This window comes from Culex quinquefasciatus, chromosome 3 (assembly GCF_015732765.1).
Source record: "Culex quinquefasciatus strain JHB chromosome 3, VPISU_Cqui_1.0_pri_paternal, whole genome shotgun sequence".
In the NCBI taxonomy this organism is placed as follows: Eukaryota; Metazoa; Arthropoda; class Insecta; order Diptera; family Culicidae; genus Culex; species Culex quinquefasciatus.
In genome coordinates this window covers 198,336,634-198,361,008 of record NC_051863.1, presented here as the reverse complement: position 1 = coordinate 198,361,008, position 24,375 = coordinate 198,336,634, and the positions used below count along the sequence as shown (strand labels likewise).

The window sequence follows — 24,375 nt, the reverse complement described above, 5'->3', positions numbered from 1 at the left end:
AAATGTCAATTTTTTAGGGGTCAACTTTGGCTATGATTTTTGCAAACATTTCCTATATTTAAATAACAAGAATAATGCAGTAATTTTTCTAGTGTCCCAGACTGTGCCTCTACGCATTTTTTTGAATTTAAATGATAATTGTGCCATTTTATAGCAAAAAATGTGAAAAACAAGCAAAAAAATGAAAAAGTATTTATAATATACAGCAAAATGTTATGATAGGCGGTTGTAGAATAGGCCAAATACTACCAAAAGCAAACATAAACTCAAAAAGATAAATGATAAAAAAAATAGGAATGAAACAAGAAAAACATAGAACAAGAGAAGTAAAGTTTTTCGTAGAACAAATTTTGCTCAAAATGACCTTCTGAACACAGGAAAAACAAAAATGCTCGAAAAAAATGTGGGCAGTAGAGAGTTAACATTTAAAACATAAAACCAAAATAGTTATTTTACGCTTTATTCCTCGTTTATCAAAAATTCAATTTCTTTTTTTTGAAAAATTGGCAACACTGCCGAGTGAATTATGAATTATGAATTGTGACATATTTATGGTATAGCTCAAAAGATGCAACTTTTTGTTTTTTTTAAATATCCTAAAATCAGATTTAAAAAAATCGCATTTTTGTGGGATAACACCAAATTGATCAGATAATCAAGATGCAGATTATTGAATATTTAAATTGTTTTGCTAGTTTGAACAGTCGCCAATATTTTATGGAGAAATGTAGGGACGAATTTTTAATGGAAAATGTATTCTTTGGTCATAACAAATTAATACACAAAGTTTAATCGGAACAAAATAATAAACAAAACAATCGTATCAGATAATTTCTTAAAATTAGAAAAATTACATCTAAATTGTACATTTAAATAAACTAAAGCATAAAACAACTTCCATAATTTAATCCACCAGCTGTTTCCCAGTCCTGGATAAACCATCTCATCAGCCTCACAGCTGGAAGGATTTCTTTTCCACTTCAAGTTTGCAATATCCCATTTCCCAGCAAAGCACACGCCCTTCGCACGGAGACAGCAAAAAGGCTCGCCGAGTGGAAACCCATTTCCACGATCATCATCACCATCGACGCTGGTTCAGGTCGGGAAATCGGAGTAAACGCCTACTCCGATGGAAAAAGTTTTTTTTTTCGTTTCGTTCTTCTAGCCTGAAACGATAATGACGAGGGGGAGGGGGAGCAGGTCTCAGAGGGATGAGAACAATAATGAGCAGCTTACTCATTTCCTTCAATTGCATAATTATGTACGTACAAACAAACAATTACTGCCAGAAGGAGCAATTTAGCATCGTTCGGTTTTTCACTCTACTGGGAAAATGAGTGATTTACTCTCCTGGGGGTATTTTATCCAGCCGCGGGCCTGGCAACGTTAAGGGGTTGGAAAAATACTTATTCGATTTGCTCGTGGGCGTCGAAATAAAGAAATAGTGCTCAGCAGAGTGTGAAAGAGGACAACCGGGTGGAGAGCCGGTCAGCCCATGCCGAGCTTTTTTGCCAGAGAGAAAAACGCTTTTTGCTGTCCGACAAAAGGGTTGAAAAGTGCTCTGGGAGGGTGGTGGAGGCCATTCAAGAGGGTAGAAAAATAACAGAACGTGCTAGAATTGAAACGTTGAAAAAGTGAACGAGCCAGAGAACGGCTTAATTGCCAATTTAATGAAAGCGTTAAAAAGCTTTTAGCTGGAAGCTTTGTTGGAGGACTGCATTCAACACTTGGCCTCGGGGAAAGTTGGTGTATTCTTAGAAACAGCAACCTCGAGGACTAGTTGATTGCTGGAACTTGAGCATTTCAATCTTGGTCAAATATTGAATCAGGGTTGAGCATTCCATTATCCTCTTAAAAACTAAAGAAACATAATAATCTGAAATTATATAACATTACGCCCGACAAGTAACACCCCCAAAATGTACTCCCAGGCCTAATTGAGAAAATAATTCGCTAATTGTTACGCGGTATGATCTTTAATTTCCTTTTGTTCTTCAATTTTCCAGGAATTCTCAGGCTTTCCCAAATTGCCTGACCCCGCCAGTTTCAATTCCCATCCAGTTTTCCCCCTCGTTTTCGACTGTTGCTCTGGAGAAGCCAGCAAATTGAATCCAATTTAAATTTCATTCCATTTATTTTTCCACGATTTTTATCTCTTATTTGTAATTTCCTCCCGGATTTTCCCTTAAGGTGTCGAGACGGACCATTTTCTCGACTCATTTTCTCCCTCCCTTGGGGGGGCACCCCGACCGTGGCGTGCTCCGAAACAAAGTTCAGAATAATTAACTTATTCGGCTCAATCTAATTTCACGTTAATGATAAAATTGAATATTTCTTTCCCCCCACTTTTGTCCCAGTCACGGCTTCCTTGTGACCGGCTGCCAACAACGATTCGGCACTGTGACGATAAATGGAAAAGACGAGGAAAATTTCTTCGCCGGAAAGGGACTAACTCCATACTCTGAAATCAAAGTGTCCCCGATTCCGAGAAATGTAATGTTATGGCGCGCTCGACCAATCGTACAATTTGGGGGAAAGCTTTAATGAAGCTTTTAATTGGTGGGTGATGTGTTTGTTGAGTTGTCAAAAGATGTTTTGAGAAATATTAATATTCCTTTTTTTTTAAACAACCAAACCCACCTTTCGCATTCCTGACGGTGCACCCCCAAATTCAGTGGAATTTGGTCGTCTGAAAATATTCAACGATGATGAATAAACCATTTCCAAATAATCAAAGTATGTAGTAACGATGTTTTCGCTTCGAGTTGTTGCGGCGGCGTTTTCCCAGAATTCCCTCCAGCAAGTGCATACCAAACATCAGAGAGCATTCAATTTCGGTTATTCGATAGGGGCAAATTCCATCGACGATCTGCGCTGCCACCGCCGGAGGTATTCATTCTTCGATTTTGGTTTCACCGAACGTGCCACGGGGTTTTGTGAACATTTGAGAGTAATGGCCGTGAACGTTGGGACATGTGTTTGGAATCTTATATGTATCAACTTGAAATGTCACGAAACAAAATCAGATGAGAAATAAGCAAAACCAAACCAGAACAAAACTTTTTTTTAATCCAGCTGAACTTTCTTGGAGTTCTTCAGAATGTCAAAACGTCTTGTTTCAGAATTTACAGATCATTAACATGTATGACTTCAAAAAGAGCAGTTTTTGAAGTCATTTCAACCAAAATATCAACATAAAATCTTGAAAATTTCTATTGAGTCTATTTCAGTTACAAAATCTTAAGGTAGTTATACTGATTGTCAAAAATTAAAATTTATCGGTCAGTGTTTTAAAATGAGGTATCCAACGATGAACAAAAATGAGTGATTTTTATTTAAATACTCAACTTATGACACATGAATTTATTTGTTCATTTTGGTCATTTTGGTAATTTTTGGTCATATAGGACATTTTATTCTTTTGGTCATTGAGGTTGTTTTGCACATTTTGACAATTTGTATATTTTTGATATTTTATTCATTTTGGTCAGTTTGGATATTTTGTTCATTTTGGTAATTTGAGTAATTTTGGTCATTTTGGTCATTTTGGTCATTCTGGCCATATTGGTCATTTTGGTCAGTTTGGATATTTTGTTCATTTTTGGTAATTTGAGTAATTTTGGTCTTTTGGTCATTTTGGCCATAATGGTCATTTGGTCATTTTGGTAATTTTGGTAATTTTGGTCATTAGGTCATTTAGGTCATTTTGGTCATTTTGGTCATTTCGGTCATTTTGGTAATTTTGGTCAGTTTGGATATTTTGTTCATTTAGGTAATTTGAGTAATTTTGGTCTTTTGGTCATTTTGGCCATTATGGTCATTATGGTCATTAGGTCATTTAGGTCATTTAGGTCATTTAGGTCATTTTGGTCATTTTGGTCATTTTGGTCATTTTGGTCATTTTGGTCATTTTGGTCATTTTGGTCATTTTGGTCATTTTGGTCATTTTGGTCATTTTGGTCATTTTGGTCATTTTGGTCATTTGGGTCATTTTGGTCATTTTGGTCATTTTGGTCATTTTGGTCATTTTGGTCATTTTGGTCATTTTGGTCATTTTGATCATTTTGGTCATTTGGTAATTTTGGTAATTTTGGTCATTTTGGTCATTTTGGTCATTTTGGTCATTTTGGTCATTTTGGTCATTTTGGTCATTTTGGTCATTTTGGTCATTTTGGTCATTTTGGTCATTTTGGTCATTTTGGTCATTTTGGTCATTTTGGTCATTTTGGTCATTTTGGTCATTTTGGTCATTTTGGTCATTTTGGTAATTTTGGTAATTTTGGTCATTTTGGTCATTTTGGTCATTTAGGTCATTTTGGTCATTTTGGTCATTTTGGTCATTTTGGTCATTTTGGTCATTTTGGTAATTTTGGTCATTTTGGTAATTTTGGTCAGTTTGGATATTTTGTTCATTTTGGTAATTTGAGTAATTTTGGTCTTTTGGTCATTTTGGCCATTATGGTCATTTTGGACATTATGGTCATTTTGGTCATTTAGGTCATTTAGGTCATTTTGGTCATTTTGGTCATTTTGGTCATTTTGGTCATTTTGGTCATTTTGGTCATTTTGGTAATTTTGGTCATTTTGGTAATTTTGGTCATTTTGGTAATTTTGGTCAGTTTGGATATTATGTTCATTTTGGTAATTTGAGTAATTTTGGTCTTTTGGTCATTTTGGCCATTATGGTCATTTTGGCCATTATGGTCATTAGGTCATTTAGGTCATTTAGGCCATTATGGTCATTTTGGCCATTATGGTCATTAGGTCATTTAGGTCATTTTGGTCATTTTGGTCATTTTGGTCATTTTGGTCATTTTGGTCATTTTGGTCATTTTGGTCATTTTGGTCATTTTGGTCATTTTGGTCATTTTGGTCATTTTGGTCATTTTGGTCATTTTGGTCATTTTGGTCATTTTGGTAATTTTGGTCATTTTGGTAATTTTGGTCATTTTGGTCATTTTGGTAATTTTGGTCATTTTGGTAATTTTGGTCATTTTGGTAATTTTGGTCATTTTGGTCATTTTGGTCATTTTGGTCATTTTGGTAATTTTGGTCATTTTGGTCATTTGGGTCATTTTGGTCATTTGGGTCATTTTGGTCATTTTGGTCATTTTGGTCATTTTGGTCATTTTGGTCATTTTGGTCATTTTGGTCATTTGGGTCATTTTGGTCATTTTGGTCATTTTGGTCATTTTGGTCATTTTGGTCATTTTGGTCATTTTGGTCATTTTGGTCATTTTGGTCATTTTGGTCATTTTGGTCATTTAGGTCATTTAGGTCATTTTGGTCATTTTGGTCATTTTGGTCATTTTGGTCATTTTGGTCATTTTGGTAATTTTGGTCATTTTGGTAATTTTGGTCAGTTTGGATATTTTGTTCATTTTGGTAATTTGAGTAATTTTGGTCTTTTGGTCATTTTGGCCATTATGGTCATTTTGGCCATTATGGTCATTAGGTCATTTAGGTCATTTAGGTCATTTTGGTCATTTTGGTCATTTTGGTCATTTTGGTCATTTTGGTCATTTTGGTCATTTTGGTCATTTTGGTCATTTTGGTTATTTTGGTCATTTTGGTCATTTTGGTCATTTTGGTCATTTTGGTCATTTTGGTCATTTTGGTCATTTTGGTATTTTTGGTCATTTTGGTAATTTTGGTCATTTTGGTAATTTTGGTCATTTTGGTCATTTTGGTCATTTTGGTCATTTTGGTAATTTTGGTCATTTTGGTCATTTGGGTCATTTTGGTCATTTTGGTCATTTTGGTCATTTTGGTCATTTTGGTCATTTTGGTCATTTTGGTCATTTTGGTCATTTTGGTCATTTGGTCATTTTGGTCATTTTGGTCATTTTGGTCATTTTGGTCATTTTGGTCATTTTGGTCATTTTGGTCATTTTGGTCATTTTGGTAATTTTGGTCATTTTGGTCATTTTGGTCATTTAGGTCATTTTGGTCATTTTGGTCATTTTGGTCATTTTGGTCATTTTGGTCATTTTGGTCATTTTGGTCATTTTGGTCATTTTGGTCATTTTGGTCATTTTGGTCATTTTGGTCATTTTGGTCATTTTGGTCATTTTGGTCATTTTGGTCATTTTGGTCATTTTGGTCATTTTGGTCATTTTGGTCATTTTGGTCATTTTGGTCATTTAGGTCATTTAGGTCATTTTGGTCATTTTGGTCATTTTGGTCATTTTGGTAATTTTGGTCATTTTGGTCATTTTGGTCATTTTGGTCATTTTGGTCATTTTGGTCCTTTTGGTCATTTTGGTCATTTTGGTCATTTTGGTCATTTTGGTCATTTTGGTCATTTTGGTCAATTTGGATTTTTGTTCATTTTGGTAATTTTGGTCCATGCATTTTCTAGATCAATAGAAGTAATTTTGCATCGTAAATTTTTCCATACAAGTTGCCATACAATTTTGGGGGTTGAAAATCTGTAACTTGAGAAAGGATTTTCTGACCGAGTTGGTGTATTCGGCAAAATGAAATCAATGATTTGGACTTTGATTATTTGAATATCTTAATCAATTTTTGATTATTTTATTTGTTTTGAGAGACTCAAAAATACATTTGGTTGGTTGGTGCTGGTTAAGGAGACATGAATTAAAAAATACAATGATTTTTGAAAAATTATGCTCATAACCAATAGAAATCCAAAACGATTTTTCATTCTTTAAAAAACATATACCATTTTAAAGTTATAACTTCTAATATCTATTATTTTTCAATATAAAGGAGTCATCTGCGAATTGTTTTTTTTTATATTTTTGACAAAAGGATCAGAAAATTAAAAAAAAAATCAAATTTAAAAAATATATTTTGAAATAAGCCTTTTCTTTAACTCAAAAAATCAACAAAAACAAAACAAAAATGTTTACTTAAAAAATGCTATAACTTATTAATCGAAAAAAAATGTAAGGTACTTTACGAATGAAATGTCGTTTTGCTTTCAAACAAAATTTTCAATATTTTTTTTCAAATTTTCAATATTTTTAAAAAATAACTCAATGTTTTAGAAAATTCCAATACCAAATAGATAAGTGGGAATCCAGGAAAAAATCTCCTAGATAAAAAAAAACTATTAAATCGAACATTTCGTTTTTATCTGTGGATTCACTCACTTCAATCTCATGTGAAAAAGTAGCAAAACTTTCGCAAACAGTCAGTCAGTCTATTTCTGAACAATCTTACCGAACATGTTTCCGAAAGTCAATCGAAAATTCCACACCATCTTCAAAAGCTAATTTACCTGATTGTTTCCTCAAGCGCAAAAGTTTTCCCCCGGAAAATGACAGGAAACAAATCCCGTGCGAGCTAGCGACTTTCTCTCTCTCTCTCTCGTGGCGTGGAAGCCACCGATTTCCGGGAAGTGCGCCACACTGCCTTACCGACATCCGCTTCCCATGGCAACCAAAGCTTCCTCCGGCGGATGTCACGGCACTGCCACCGGAGAAAACATGAAAGTGCAGCATAAAATTTTCATTCGCGCAACATTTCGCATTACTGTTTCGCTGTATGTCGGCTCTTGAAGTTTGCCAAAAGATCGCAATTATTTTAAAAGCTTTATCACGACCCGAGGGGGAGTGGAATTTTCCGAAAAAAGGGTTTCCACGTGGCAAAGGTGAGGTGTGGGCTGGGAGAGGAAATGTCTTTTAAATTAAAGCGATTGGATCTTGCTTTTTGGGGTCGGTGGGGCGCATCCCCCTTGTCACCTCTGCCGCCCCGAGTCAACTCATGATATTAGATTTCTCAATCTTTTGCTGCAAATGCCACGACGACACCGAACGGGGGGTTGCCGTCGGGGTTGTTCGGTGCAGTTGATTTGAAAATTCACTCAATTGAAAATGCTAATGCACAGGGCATTAAATATTCAATTTTCTCGATGCTGCTGCCACTGCGCTCGAGGGGGAGTGCTTTTGATTGTTTTATCGAAGTTATAGATCGGAACGGGTGCAGCTGGTTTGACGGCGACATTGTACGATGGTGGTCGATTGAATTTTGCAGGAGACGGATATTGCTTGAAGCTGGGGCGATAAATATTAATGTTGCTGTAAATTATTTAAATCAAATTGCATTAACGTACTTTGTACTGATATCGGTTTTATCATAGCTCAAGTATGTTTTTTTTTTTTTTGGCGAATTTGTCTAAATTGGTATGGTTGGGGTAGCTGATTAGATGTGATTTGATGCGACTTAACTTCTTAAATTTTGTTAATTACTTCCCAAGGTCAAAAAGTAGCCTACTCCACAACGACTCGTTTTTCATTGTGATAACAGACAAAAAAAACTATCATTCAAATTTTATTTGAATGTTAAATTTTCAGTTTTATTCAAATCTTGGGATTTTTGAAAATTGTGATATGTATGGTATGTGTTATTTAAATTTATTGTCCTTCAACTCTGGTCAAGGTAGAGGGGTGACACCACAATTATTGAAAGCAAATGGGTAAAATAAAAAATATATATGATTTTTTTACTTCAATCACGAAATAACAAAATATTAATGAATTTATGCAAATATTTTTTTCCTGATGTTTTATGATTTATTCCAAAATAAAAAAAAGTTTATAAAGATACCTTTATTTGATTAAACATGCTTAAATATACCTTGTGCAATGTATTCTGAACAGTTTAAAATCGAAAACTTTAAGCAAAAAAAAAATAAATAAATAATATCATTAAAATTTGAAATGATTGCAGGTTATCATAATTTCTCGGCTCACGATTGAGATTTCTCGATAGTACGATTTCGATATATTTTTGATGAATAGACAATAAAAATCAATTTTACTATTTTGTTTATTTTAATTTTATATTTATATTTTATTTTTATTTTATTAAGTCATAGCTTATATTTTCATATGAAAACAAATTTCCTTATTTTGGTACTCGAAGGTCTGATCAACAATAGGTTTAATGGTTTAATTGTAAAATTAATATTAATTGAATTGAAAAATAATAAATATTCAATACAAAAATATCTTTAAAAGGGCAACATATAACAAGCCATTTTTTCTGATTTTTTTATTTTGATTTACTTTTTTTGTCGGAATTTTTCTACGTTTTAAAATCATTTTTATTTTTAGTTTTCTAACATTATTTTTTAATTGATGATGTTCAAAAATTCATGATTTTTTGTAATTTAAGCTAATATTTGAAAAAAAAAAAATGAAATCGATTTCAATTCATCTTATACGTAGGTCGAGTACACAACCGTTTTGTTTTTGAATCAGTAGCATAATGTTTTTTTTTTTTCAGATGATGGCAAGGCTGTTGCAAATATTTTAAAAAGTTTTTATCTTTCTCTCATCTTCAGTTTTTGTCTCCCTCTCATCTTCAAAATCGGCTTGAAAAATCAGAGCACGAAAAAAATCAAAAAACTTCAAAATTTCAATGGAAGCTTCATTGCAATTAGCTTAAATCATTTTAGAAGATTTTTTCTGAGTTTAGAAACAGTTCAAGTATGTTTGGGTTTATTTAAAAATCCTTTAAATTTAATGAATTTTCGATTCACAATGCCTTGCAGTACCTTTTTTCTGCTGATTTTTTTTTCGTCAGAATATTTTTTAAAAACCATTTAGGTTGCATTTCAATAATGGCTTTTTCTTTCCAAAACTATGAATATTTCAGAAATAGTCTATTTTAAGCTTAAGCTCAAAATTTGCTGAAACATGTGAAAATTAAAAAAAATTTAACAATGGTGTTAAAAATGTAACGTTCGTTTTGAAATGCAAAAAAAAAAATGAAAATTCAGTGCTACTGAAAATCATAATTTGAAGCAATAAAAAAGGCCTTTTTCGTTTCAAGATTTTAAATAATACTCAATAACGATAAGCTTATGGCAACTGAACGATGCACAAAATAAATGTTTGAAATTTGGATAAATGTTGTCGATGTAAGTTTATCTCAATTTTTAGAAAATATTGTGGAAAAAGTTGTAAACTTACACATTTTTTTCTGACTCCAAATCTGTCAACATTTGGAGCCTAACATTTCAAAAGGGCACATAACTTTTGTAAACAATAGTGTATCCCTTTCACTCAAATGACAGTTTACATAAGGTGTGAAAGGGACACACTCTAGCCTGAAAAAGTTATGTGCCCTAATGAAATGGCAAGCACGATTTCTCGATGTTATATCACCATACTTGTTTAAGTGTGTTAATGATGACTATTCAATAAAAAATATTACCTTCTTTAGGATAGAATTTTATCCAAATTGATGTGCAATTACATACAAAAGTTGAATTACATTTAAAAATATACATATTTATGATTTTTTCCAGGTTATATTTCAAATTATAAAACCGTTCCAGTTATTTGTACTAAAAAAAATTAAAAAAATGTTTTAGAACTTCTACTGTAGACGTATTGATTGTTTGGTGTAATCTCCACAACTCTCATGTTTTTTTTATAACTGAGTAATTTGTTCCACAACATTCCGCTTCATTCCGTTATTTATTGCCCGGCGGAGATTTTTTCCCCCGGTCAACAAAAACCTAAAACCCTCCACCCTCAGCTATTCATCGCATTTCCTGCGGAGGTGTACCCCACGCGGATTACTGCACAATCAAAACGTGAGTAATTGCTAATAAATTGAGTTATCATGGAGTTGTACACCACGCGCCCGAGTTCGCTCAGCCACGTGGGCTTCTTTCGGCGAGAATTCCCCGAGATTCATGCATTGATAATCAGTTAATTTCCGGTGGCTTTCCACCTTTCTCCGACGTCAGGCTGGGGGAGCAAATCTGCTGCCTCCGATGAACTTTGCCGGCTCAAGTTTGGAACGGGAATTGTTGGAATGTGCCACGTGGGGCGGGCGGTGGGGCGTGTTATCCTTAACACCATTTTGATTATGCTTGGCTGATAAAGAGCACGAGGGGGAGGTGCCGTAAGGTTGCTGGGGGTAAACTTTGAGATTATAATTCCGTAGAAAGAAAAGGCTCTTTTACGCTCAAGTGCCCTATAGCGCGCTCAATGTGGCGTATGAAACTACATACGGCCCTACCACGTGGAAGCCCAACCATGCACAATTTCTCCAGTGGAAGCCCCGTGCTGGTAGACGGTGAACGACGGTTGGGCCCAAGCCCAGACCCAGGCGCAGGCCAGAAGCCTGGAACAGAATGAACGAGAGCGTCAAGGTGGAACACCTAAAGTGCGCCTAAAGTGGCTCGCATCAACTTAAGTAGCCGGGGTGCTCTGTGTGTAGTTTTGTCTCACCCTGTCCCAAAGATGCTCTAGAGAAAAAGAGAATGAGTGGGAGGTCACAATCTTTGTACTTGAATTGCTGTAGCACTTCTGGGCCAGGACTACTTGGGCCAACATCGTCGTCCTTAGATCCGACACCGTCGTCGTCTTCGTCTTGGCGTGGTTTTTAGGTTAGGGCAACAAGAAACCAGAGTGGCTTCGTACGCCCCCACACGTGGCCACACATGAACACACACGTGTATAACTGTGAGAAGCAGCCAGGGGGATAATCTTATGTGGAAATAAATATGTAATTACAACCGACAATGTTTTATACATCATCTCTGCCGGTGTTAAGCCAACATTGTAGCGGTGAAGGAGTCAGTGAGCTGAGATTGCAAAATCTTTTCGATTGCGGAAAATTTCTCAAGTTAGAAATTATTTCCGAGCTTTTAACTAAGAAAGTTAAACTTTTTGGGAAATGAAAATGCTTTCTGTTAATCAAAAATGTTTTATTTATTCTTATTCAATCATTTTCATTTTCGATTTTTTGATTGCACAAAACTTCAACTTTTTAGCAATGTTTTCCAAAATTGCAAACAAATGTTCAACTCGGTAAACTTCGATGGGCATGGATTGGATTTTTCTTAGAATAAACAAATCTGGCATATGGGTTAATTGTCTAAATGTAATTTTCGTTAGGTCCATTTTAGAACAGGGGTCTGGTGAGGATCGAGTCGTCTTTCTTAAGAGATCATCCATAAACTTCGTGACAGCTTTTTCCTCATAAATAGATCCCACCCCTGTTTTGAAACTTCTTTTTACAATTTACAAGATGGAAGGGATAATTGATGATTTATAAGATAATTTTTAATCCCCATAAACCATTCCCTATTCCATATGTGTCATTCCACGTCAAACGTGCAGCTCTCAAAATCAAATTTGAAATAAATTATTTAAATCAGACCTTCGAAATTCAATATCTCGTGAACTTTTAGTTTGACAATATTGAAAAAAAACTGGTTCTTGCGTTAAATAGTCTGAAGAACACGATGGAAAAATGTTCAAATACGCATTCTAAGTGGAAAAGCAACAAGTTTTTATTGGCGCAATATACACTGAAAAGCGTTTTAAATCTAAAAATCGATACAACGTTTTTTTCGATTCATAGATTAATCTTTTACGATTAGGGGATCTAGAGATATCGTAGTTTGTTTTGCTAAACAGAAGGGGGTGGTCAAATTTCGATGCAAATCGTGACTTTTGCTTGATTTAGAAATTTTAACAGTCTCATCAAATTTTAGCTTGGTCAGGAGAATCTTTCTCAATGCTATCCTTTTTTGTCTAGTTGAAGTAAAATTAACTATATCTGGCTTTAATTCAAATAACGTATTGTTATTTTTAGATTTACTGTTGGAAATGTCTAGCAAATAAAAAAATAACAGAAAAAAATATTTAGAGTGTTTCAACTTATGATTTCATGGTAACGATTCTACCATTTTCGAATTGAAAAAAAAAAACAGTACTATTGCCAATGCATATCACGTTTAATTTATTTATTTATTTATTTATTTATTTTTGCAGACTTAGATGTAAGGTTTGTCATTAATATTTTTTGTTGTAATTCTAGAATGTATTCTACAACCCCCCCCCTCTTTCCCATGCTGACAATCGTGGTCAACTTTCAACAAATTTGCCTTTTGATAAATAAAAAAAGAAACGATGTTTTTTTATCAAAAGGTATTTAACAATTTTTGGAAAAAAATCTATTACGCTTTGAAAAAATAATTGCAAAATCTGTCCAAAATTTTCTCATTTCTTACTATCATGACATTTCACGTTTTTGACGATATTTCTGGACTATTTTTTTTTATAACCTAGGTCTCACAAATAAATGTTGACGTTGAGTGTATCCCTCTCACAACTTAGGTCATATTTTTCACAATGTAAAATTTATGCATGCTTGGACGACCGATTTGATGGCGTACTCAGAATTCCAAAAAATGTATTTTAAATTTGTGTTTTTGTAACATTGCAGGGTTTTTTACAAGTGTTTACACTTTTATTATAGGATTCATTTTATAAAATGTCTAGAATTTATCACTTTGAATTGGTCAAGTACACAGATATTGTCATTTTATAAATTTAGACATCACTTATCAAAAGAGATTGTATCTGAACAATTAGTTTCCCGACCAACAAAATAAAAAATTGAAGGATTTTTGTTCATCGTTTCAAATGTTGTTTTAAAAGAGCTCACTTTCTTAAACAGTAAAAAATGATGATAGTAATATTACAACTGGAAATCATTACATATTTTATGTCCGAAAACAAACGTGTAATTTAACCACTTAAAAAGGTTAAATTTAACTTTTTCTGGGTCAGGCTAATTTTTAAATTTTAATTGAGATAATATTACATCATTAAAGAGGTAATATTACACCTTAAAATTTACACCTTCCAACATAACATTTTTTTATCGTGTAATGAACTATTTTAAACAGGTAAAGAATTAAGCCTGTTTCACAACGAAACTATTGGCACTACGCCCCCCGGGGCATGGCCTTCCTCTAACGTGGGATTTCTGCTCCAGCGCCTCTGACGAGACAGGAGAAACCGGGACCGACGTTTTACTTCACCATCCGATAGAAGCTCAGTGGATAAGGCGGGCCTGTTTCACAAATTCTCATCTAAACATTTTTATATTTGTTGCGGTTTTGTTTTTTGAATTTAATATTGCATTTAAAATTAGTCTTGCGTTTAAATATGCCGCATTTTCGATATTTTCTTAAAGTTCTATTTTTTAACAAATTAAATCTTTGAAACAAGATTATTAATTTTTTTTTCACGCAAATATGCATCATACTTCCCCTAAATAATATTATTAAAAAATAAAATTAAAAAAAAACAGACACTAACAACGAAATAAAAGAAACAAAAAAGGTTCTTTTTTATTTTTATTTATTTTGTTCGTAAAATTGCGATAACTTTTATGGTTAATAAGTATATTATGTTCTTATATATTTTTTTTGATGCATGCTCAATGACTATGTAGAACTTCTCTTGAAAAAAAAACCCTGCAATGTTACAAAAAAACAAAAATGTATTTTTTGAAATTCTGAGTACGCTATCAAATCGGTCATAAACATAAAAGACTTTTTGCCACCAAATTTCCAAAATTTTACTTTGTAATAAAATGCGAAATTAAAGAGAGAGATTTTTTTAATTCATGACTCCATATTTAGTTTTTTCCAATATAGAGAAGATTTACTTTGGGTCCCCTAAATATTGTTAAGTTGTGTTATAGGTAGGGCTAATGATTTTTCGCGATTTCGCGGAAGCCGCGTAATCCGTGAAATTCGCCCCTGGCCGTGAAATTTCGTAAATACCGTGAAATGCCGCGAAATTTTAAATAGTGATTAGAAAAATTACTTTTCAGAGCAATAAAGCATTGATTTTTTTTATTTGTACGCTTTACAAGTTCCCAAATTAAACAAAAATGCAAGGCAAATTAAGATTTTTTTTTCAAAATATAGTTCATTACAATATTCTTTGATGTACAGATAATTAATTTAAAATTTCTAGCAAATTTTTTTGACTTTTCAAAATTCTAAAAGAATGTAAAACGTTATTGAAAACTACAGTAAAAGAAAAAGTTGAAAAAATAGCTATTTAATATCTTGAAGGGAAGAGAATTTTTATATTTGGTAATAATAAAATAAAATTTACTTTGCATTTTGTATGGTATCATAATTTTCTGGAAATATCAATAAATGTAAATAAATGCTACAAATGAAATTTGCCTGATCTTTATCTTTTGCCGAAATTTAAAAAAACAAACAAATTTTTAATGTCATTTTTTTTGCTGATTTTACTCTTAGGTTTTGCTTCGATTTAAAGATGTTTTTAACAAAATCAATTTTTAAAATCTCAGTAAAATTAAAATAGCTGAATCATAATTTAGCTGACGCAAATGCTGCATAATTTCAAAAAAAAATTGCCAATAATTTTTTTGGGAAATTGAATAATATGTGTGAGGTGGTTTTATTTGAATCTTGAACTACTGCTTACTTTTTTAGACACTTTTCTGTACATAATTAGGCATAAACAAAGTATTTTTTTGTTTATTTTGAGCAGATTTTAGAGTGCCGTTAAATTGCCGTGAAATCCATGGTTTCAAAAACTAACATGCCGCGTAATTTCGATTTTTTTGCCGTGAAAAATCACTAGCCCTAGTTATAGGTAACAATCAGAGGCAGTTTGTTCATATTTCATGCCATTACATTCAGTTTAATATAGGTTTAAAAACTTTAAAACGTAATTATTGCCATAATTATGAAGCTAACAATTTCATTTTTCACATCAACAAAACTCGAGAGAAAAACATTTCTAGAATTGAATTCAATTACGCAGCAAAAAGGACCCCCTTTTAAAACAGGATTATTAGCACACATTTGCATATTTTGCTAGTTCTCCACTTGTCGTCATGACTGCCTGCCAGTGCTCCCAAATGGCCCACTTTCAAGCCTTCCGGTTGACCACTGAAAGTTGGTCCTCGCCCAGAACCCCCTCGGTAGTGCGGAGAGGATATTATTTCTAATTTTAATTGCAAAAATTGCTCACTTCAAACACGACTTTGCTTGGTTAGTTTTTGGGGGGAAGGGGGCGAAAATGGTGGTTTGCCTAAATGACATGACGGCGAGTTTTGAGAATGTTTAAAGCGCAAAAAAAAAAAATCCAATTGACCGACGACCATGCGTCTCCATCGAACGAACCTTCCAGCTTCTCAACCAGCAGCAACGGCGCCGGAATCAATTCGAGAGCAAACATTTGTCTTCCTCAGGACGGTGGTAGTTCAAGCCAACCTCAACGAACGGGTGACAGCGTTGGGAAACCAATTTTGGAAACACGGAAGGAAAAGGAAAAAGCGAGACACAGCTGACAATTTCCCATTTTCGGCACACTCGGAACTCGGAGATTCCAGTGCAAACACTAGTGAAAGCTTTCTATCTGCCACCGCCACCAGCACCACTATCCCTTTCGGGGAAAAGCACTTGGCTGTGTCTACACAGACATTCCGTAGGGGAAGGGAGAAAGTGGGGCAAAAGACAAGCAAATTATACAATTGCAGCATCGTGTTTTTTCAGTGGTGACGTTTTTTTGGCAGATTATTTTTACGGAGTTGAAACGAGAGAGAATGTGAAAGCTTTTAAGAGCTTTTTTTGTTTGTTTTATCAAACTTAAATATAATTATAAGGCATTTAAAAGATGTTCAGGTTGTGATAATTGCATTAATGGCTTGCCTTTGTAATAACAAAAGGACGTAAGTGCCAGTTTTACATGTCAGAGTTTTCTTAATATGAATATGAAGGCAAATTAAATAACCACGAAAATCAGTATATGGATTATTCACTCAGTAAATTAAGCTATAATTCTGCCACTGTGTTGACACCGGAAAAGCATACAGAGAAATGTACATATTAAATCAGCTTTTAGGAGTTTTCACCTAGTGTTTTTTTTCTCATTCCGTAATGAATTTCAAGTTTTATTCTGTATTTGATTCTTTACATATTTTGAGTATTTCAATTTTTGTTGTAGAAAAATCTTTAAAGATTGTGATTTTGTTTGTCTCTTTTGGTAACAATTGTAATACAAAAATCTCATAATAATCAAAACTAATAAAACCTACAATTTGCTGTCCCTCTTTCCAGTGATGGCCTGTCCCACTCAGCGCGCCGACTTCACGAGCCAAACCGGCTGGAGCTGCTGCGGAACATCACCGAGCTGATGAGTCGCACCTTCCCGTCGCAGTTCGTGTTCCCGGTGCTCGGCCACGACGACGGGACGCCCAACTTTGTGCAGCTTGGCGAGCTGTGGCGCCACTGGTTGCCCTCCGAGGCCCTGCAGACGTTCGAGAAAGGTAAGTCTATGGCGGCAGTGGTGCCAGAACATCTTTAAATAAGGGTTTTTTTTTATTTGACAAAGAAAAACTAGAAAATTCAGAACAACTTTTGACATAATAAAAACGACTTAAAAATCTCAAAATCTGGCAACCGCGCCGAGATGACGATGACAAACGGACAGATCTAAAATGGACAGACGGACAAACTTACCTAACGCCAGGTGAAAGTCGGACCAAAGTGAATAAGAGCGAGAGAAAGCGATTAGAGTCGGGTGAATATTTGATTGAGGAAGTTGTTTATGTCCTCCTGGGGGAGACGAGACCGAGACCAAACTCGGCGGAATGTCTCGGCAAACACACCACACCGGGGGAAGGCGTGGACACAAGTCAGGAGGCAAGAAAACCGTTCAAGGAAAGTGCCATTCCTGGTAAAAGTGGCATCAGAACGAGCAGCAGCTATACCTGGCTAGACCCAGCTCAAGCAGCCCAAGAAAGTACAAGTAAACACAATTTGCATAATTGTATTACTGTGCTTTTCTGCCTCGATTCAAGTGGATGATTGTTGCCATTTCCCAGGTGAGCAATCGTCGCTTTTCTGCGGCGCTAGTGAAGAGATGAATTTCTTAGTGCTCCCCCCAGGTTGAGGTTGACGACGGACGAACGGTTGGCAGGCAGTTCTGTCTGTCCACAAGTCATTTGATGCAATTTATGACGATTTATGGAATTTATGAAGGGGAATTTTGCACAATCATGTTGGAAAATGTTTTGTGATAGTCATAATTCTTTGCAAAGATTATCAGCTTTATTTTTGGCATTTAAATTGATCATCTTGGATGTTAGAGAGGTGACAGGGAAACGGTTTATTTGATTCAAATGCTCATTTCGACAAGGAAAAGAAAAAAGGTAACTTATCAAATTAAAACAAAATTATAATTTGGAAAAATAATCGTATATTGATTAAATCAAAAGGTAAAATTAAATTTGAATTGTTAACTGGTTTAATAATTGATTTTCGGCCTTTTGACGGTTCTCGATTTTCATTTTTGATTAACTTTTTTAATTTTTTATCAATTTCATGCATTTAATAATTTATTGTTAAACATTGTTTTAATAAACAATGTTCGAAATTGGCAAAAAATGTAAAACTGTCTGAAAAAATCTTCAATTTGGTTGACATTTGAAAAATCTGGCATTCCCAGATTTATCTGGCAACCTGGCTACCAGGTTCTTGCTACAAAACCTACTTCATATTTGGAGTTTTTTTTAAAAGGTCCAATAAACCAATTTTCCAGTTTTTGCTTTTTGGGTGTTTTTGAAACCGCCTTGAGTCAGGGATATTAAAAAACACCCAAAAAGCAAAAACTGAAAATTTGGTTTATTGGACCTTTTCAAAAAAAAACTCCAGATATGAATTGAAAACAAATTTCAAACATTATACTGCTAATTATAAATTTACATTAGAGGATACTCTATTTGTGGTATTTTTTTGTCAATTAATTTAATTTTGATTTTTTTATTAAATTTTTAATATTTGACGTGATGTTTCAATTCGCTTAAACTTGTAAAAAAACACAGAGACTATCAAAGATACCCAAGATTTTCGAACAAATCTTTGTTATTATTTTTTGTTATTTTAACAACTAATCCGATCATTTATTCCAAAGTTGTTTTGGCTTTCAACCAATATCAGACCAATAACAAATTTTCTTTTGATAACATAAACTGTTATTAAACCCTTATGCAAATATGGATTTTTCAAGAAGATTCCATAACACTTTCTGTTATTTTAACAGTATTTCGTCAGCTGTGTGCTATCAGCATCTTGTAGTGTTTGTTAAGTATAGCAAAACATCATCATTGACTAATTTTCGACCAAAATGGTCTATGTCACAAGATAGCAAACAGCTGACGATTTGTTATTGAAATGACATGAATTTTGTTATTACCGACTGCCCGGGCAGTACATGCTTTACTATTATAAACTAAAAGGAATTTCTTACTTTCTATAGTTTGGAAAATATCTCAAAATAATTATTTGGAAAAAAAATAAATTTTCTCAGCTTATTTTTTTTTATTCTGGCGTTCTTTTTTCAGAAATTAACCTGTTAAAACGAATATTTATACATAAAAATAGCCATAACTTTAAAACAGTAGATTTTATCACAGAAATTTTTTAGTTCTTTTTGATTGCAAATTTGATTTTCCTTTGAAAAATGATTTTTGGTTACATTTTTGATATTAGCCCAAAAACACTATTTTTTCAAAAAATAATGTCTCCTCAAGCAGATTTACCATAACGCACAATGGATCAAAAGATGTTTTTTCAGTTCCCTCCAAAAAAGGCTATTCCAAAAAAATCGAAAATTATTAAAGTACTTATTTTAGAAAAAAAATCGTGTGCCTGTTCTTTTTTTCAAATCCTAATCGACCTACTCAAGATACAAAGTTTCATACATTTACAAACCCATCTTCCAAAATTGTAAGGAGTCTTGTATGGAAAAACTAATGATGTAAAATGACTTCTTTCGATTTAGATATCGATATCGATTTTCATACATGGTCCAACACTTAAAACCTCTGGACAGATGTTTATGGATTTGGCTAAAATCTCGGGAATCGATCTTTTTTTTTTTGCATGCCGAATCGATCGCCTAATGTTCAGTATAATTCCGTTACATTGTACAAAATTGATCACTCTTTTAACCATTGACTAATTGAATTTGCTGCTTCACGCTATTGGTTATAAGAATCAATAAATTTGAATATGACAAGAACAAATGCCAATTGTATTGCCACCACAGCAGGAAAAAGAGCGAAACAGGGTTTTGTAGCTTGAGCGCAGAGCGATGTTTATTTGCGACTTGAGCGATTTGACGGTAAACAACGAATGAAAAGAAAAATATCAGATGCCGCGCGAAACAAACGTCAAAATAGAAAATACCCGGCATTGAAAAATGCTGATATCTTGCCAGCAGGGCTGCCAACCAACAAATTTAAGCCACTTATATCGATGAAAGTCAAGAAATCTCTCCAAACGAGCATCATTGTCTCAGTAAACGGAACTGTTTACTCTTGTTTATTTAGCTACTAGGGGAACTTCTCGTATGTTTGGCAGGTTAAGCACTCGCTCCTAACTCCATCCAATTTGCTAATTTTCACTATTTAAATAACTAATTTTGCAAAACTTTTGATAGAAACTTGCTTGCTCACTTCTCATTGAGCTATTTATCACTCGATTTCAGTTGAAAACGCTTTTAATTAGCTTCAATTGAATGTCAAAGTTCTGACCTGCCAACATTAGAGGCACGCTGGAATTAGATGCTGTTCCCCTATCTACAGATTTTCAAACTGAAATTTCGTTCAAAATCTTCCAATTTCAGGTGGCTACTACACGATCGAGCAAACCAAGAGCAACCTGCGGATAATAGCTTTAAACACCAACTACATGCGCCACGACGCCAAGTACTCACAGTCGCACTCGTCAGCGGTGAAGCAGCGCCCGGACGGGTCGATCCATTACACCGGGGGCCACGGCTACGACCGGGACCACCACATGGGCCTCGGCAAGCACTACCACCGGGACGGGATCATCGTGGGCAGCCCCGGGGGTCCCGGCTATCCCGTGTACAGCAGCGATAGGCGGAACAGCTACAGTAGTAGTGGTGGTGTTAGTAGGATAGACGGCAGTAGCAGTAGTAGTGGTAGTGGTAGTGTCGGTGGCCACGTCAGTGCATTATCGGGATCAAACAGCCACGAGTCGGAGAAGCAGTGGGAGTGGCTCGAGGACACACTGGAGAAGTTTAGTAATAAAAAGGAGAATGTAAGTACTTCGAGACTTTAATCTTTTCTATTTGTCTAAGATCGATCCAAACAGCGACCTCAAAGAAAAATCAAGCCAAAGATCCTAATAAACTACTCATTTCAGCTGCTGATCTTTACCTTTCTGTGTTAATCAAGTGATTACTTTTAATCCAAATTGAAGCAGTTTATCCGGAGGCAGGAAACTTTTCCCAAGACTGTGCTGTTCATCTCCGTTAACGGAGATTACTTAGGCTCTATTTGTTCTTACTTAATCAAACATTAAGAAAATTAAATGAAGGCAGCGAGAGAGAGAGAGACGAGTAAGACCAAAGAAAAAGGAAGCTTCCACAAACGCCCACGCAAAGTTTCCTTCCTGTTTCATCCCTTTGTGTTTGTTCCGAGCATCCTTCGCTGCTCTAAGCTGCCGCTCGCTAAGCACTCTATACCGAAGGCCAAAAAGGATATAGATTTAATGAATTTCCAAACTGCTGCTTTTCTCTGGCTTTTGTTGAACTCAAACACACGACCGGCCGGCGACCATCATCCTTTCCCCTCCATGCTCATGTCCGTCCATGCCCCGAAAGGATCAAGATAGCACACCAAAATGGCCAAGATGGGATCTCGAACAAAACTCACCCAACCACCCACTTACTAGCGACCAGGGAGGCGGAACTTTTCGCTATAAGACTTTTTTTAATTAATTTTATTTTCCTTTGCATTTTCTCGCCATTTTTCTCCGCGATCCACACAGTTGAGTCAGGGCACAAAAAAAAAAACTAAAGAGAAACGCTTGGCGCCAACTTCTTCGCGTGAAACTTCGAACCAACTCCCAAGTGAGGCAGCGACTTTGTTGTTCTGAATGGGATACCGGATTGCATTGCCGGTCTGTGTGAAATGTAGTGTTTGATACTCTAAAAATAAGGTAAAATTAGTGGGATTTAAAATCATCCACCTCAATAATAGCTTAACACAATTGTTTTGGTAATTTTCAAACATTAGGATTGATTTTAAAAATCATGAAATTGAAAGTCCTACTCATAACCTACAACTTTACCGAAAACACCAAACTGATCAGACTAATCCTTTCAGTAGATACATATTTTTATGAAATCGTCTCTTGTGTATTATCATTTGAAAAATTTGCTTTAAAACTTTGAGAAATATTTACAACATTATGTTTGTCTGCCTTTCTTTCAAAAGAATGGTTTAGGTTTAAATTTGAAAAAACGCTTTGCTAAGAATTCTTTGAAATTGTCCCAGAATAACATCCGATCTTTTTGAAAACAATTTAATTGAAAAAATTTGAAACGTGTCTGACGTTTGAAAAGGGCCAATCATTCAATATAAAGCCCTTTTGAAATGTTTAACTTGATTCATTTCTTTGAAAATACTGTTTTCGAAAAGATCGGAAAACGAACGAATGTTTCATGTTTTAACATTAAAAATATCGACGTTAGAAAATGATGGGTTGTTTGGGTGAAACTTAGAAAACTTCCATTTTTTTTCTGAACTTTAAAAAAATGTTCACAAATTGTAACTCATGGTAATTATTTTTAAAAATTGAAATGCTGCGCAAATTTCACTAAAAACAAACATTTGGTGGCTATATCTTGAAAACGGAGCCATTTATTTAAAAATCTGTACAGTACTTTTTGACTGCAAATTCAATTTTATATAAAAAAATTACAATTTTTTTTCGCGTGACATTTCGATTTTTCCAAAAATCACTATTTTTTTCTAAAATTCATAACTCAAATTTTAAATGTATCAAGCACTAATTATGGATACAACTCGTATTAAAATTTCCTCTTTTGTTGCATTTGTGAAAGACACTAAACCCCACAAAAGCTTGTCAAATAAACCTATCGTGATAGTAAAAGGATAATTCAAAGAAAATAAACAAAATTGCTAGTCACTCTTTGGTGCAAAAGGAAATCCTTCTGAAGTAGGAGCACCCCGCAGGGTAAAAAGTTGATCTCATCGTCATCACACCATCGGTGCAGTGTCGCCATCACAGTTTCTTGAGCTCCCCCTCCTGCTGAGCTGCGCCGGTGCAACTGCGCGTGGATTTAATTACAGTTTTTCCACTTTGACTGAAATATGTTTGATTAAAGGCTCTTCCGGCGGTGCTGTTTACGATTCTTTTTTTATTTTATGCTCCCATTTTAGTTTTTTTCGCTCTTGCTTCAGCTGCTTCTGAGAGACTCATTTTTCATCATCTGCGCGCGCTTTTGTGTGCGGATCGGAAAAGTGCGGAAAACTTTGCCCGGCTGAGTTTTGCTGTGCGTTCGTTCGCACGAAAGGAAATATGTTTCCCAGTCACTCATGTGTTCAAGGCAAAAGTTGGAATCTTTTCAGCAAATAAGAAACTTTTGTTATAGTGCACGGCTTCGCAAAGTTGCCATCATAGACTGAAAGCTGCTGCACTGAGAAGTTTGTTTGATTTCATGGAAAGTTTTTTCCCAGCGAGTTTTTTGCTCACTTCAATGACCAAATTACAGTCATCTAAAAAATTCCAAATAAAGCCCTCCATCAATAGCCAACACCACAAAGAAAACTACAAACCCCGGGATTGATTGCATTTTGGGTTAACAAAAAAAGACCACCAATCCTTTCGCGAAACCGGCTCGATCTGAAAAGCTCGCTGGGCTTTCATCTGGCATCCTTTGTACATCTTCCCACACACAGCAAAAAAGAAGCTTCAATATACAAAGCCAAATTCGAATTCTATCTTTGGATCCGCAGAAAAGCCCACCGGGCGAATCATCGATACGGTGTGTTTGTAGAAAGGAAACAAATCAGCGGAAATTGAAATAATTTGGCAAACAAAAAAGAAAGCACCGTCTGCTGCTGCTGCTGCTAACAATGTTGTATCCGATTTCGGGAATTTGCTTCCGTTCGGTGGATTTTGCGGTTATTAATTGTTTCCGCGCTGGATTGGATCATCCAATTTGTTGGTGCCTTGTTAAGAAGCATTACTGAGAATAATTTGATTGGTGGAGAATATCATATTGGAAATTTTCAATTTTTGCCAATGTTCATCAGTTTCTTTTATTTGTTTATTTTTTTAAAATATACCTATGTTTTTGGTAATTTGTCTTGAGAACGGAATTAAAGTGATATTTAATAGCTCAAATTAAGATTAAGATTATATTCAATTTTTCAAATTTTATATTTTAAATATGCTTATGCATCAAATCGGTCGCATTTTTAATTTTAATTTTTGTAATTTTTTATCCGGCTGAAACTTGTTTGATGCCTTCGGTATGCCCAAAAAAGCCATTTTGCATCATTAGTTTGCCCATATAATATTCATACAAATTTGGCAGCTGTCCATACAAAAATGATAGATGAAAATCAAAAAATCTGTATCTTTTAAAGGACTTTGTTGGTCGATTTGGTGTCTTCGGCAAAGTTGTAGGTATGGATAAGGACTACACTGAAAAATGATACACGGTTAAAAATGATTTTTAATTTCACTTTTTGTTA

At 34.7% G+C, this 24,375-nt stretch overlaps 1 protein-coding gene across 4 annotated transcripts in view; it reads left to right on the top strand.

Moving 5' to 3' along the window:
• LOC6031086 (acid sphingomyelinase-like phosphodiesterase 3a) overlaps positions 1 to 24,375 on the top strand; it is a 129,594-nt gene that overhangs the window by 77,764 nt on the left and 27,455 nt on the right. For all 4 annotated transcript variants that reach the window (XM_038262463.1, XM_038262462.1, XM_038262461.1 and 1 more), the window contains exons 5-6: positions 16,895 to 17,103; positions 20,466 to 20,905. In XM_038262463.1, coding sequence (XP_038118391.1) covers positions 16,895 to 17,103; positions 20,466 to 20,905 — 649 coding nt within the window. The remainder of the gene's footprint in view (positions 1 to 16,894; positions 17,104 to 20,465; positions 20,906 to 24,375) is intronic.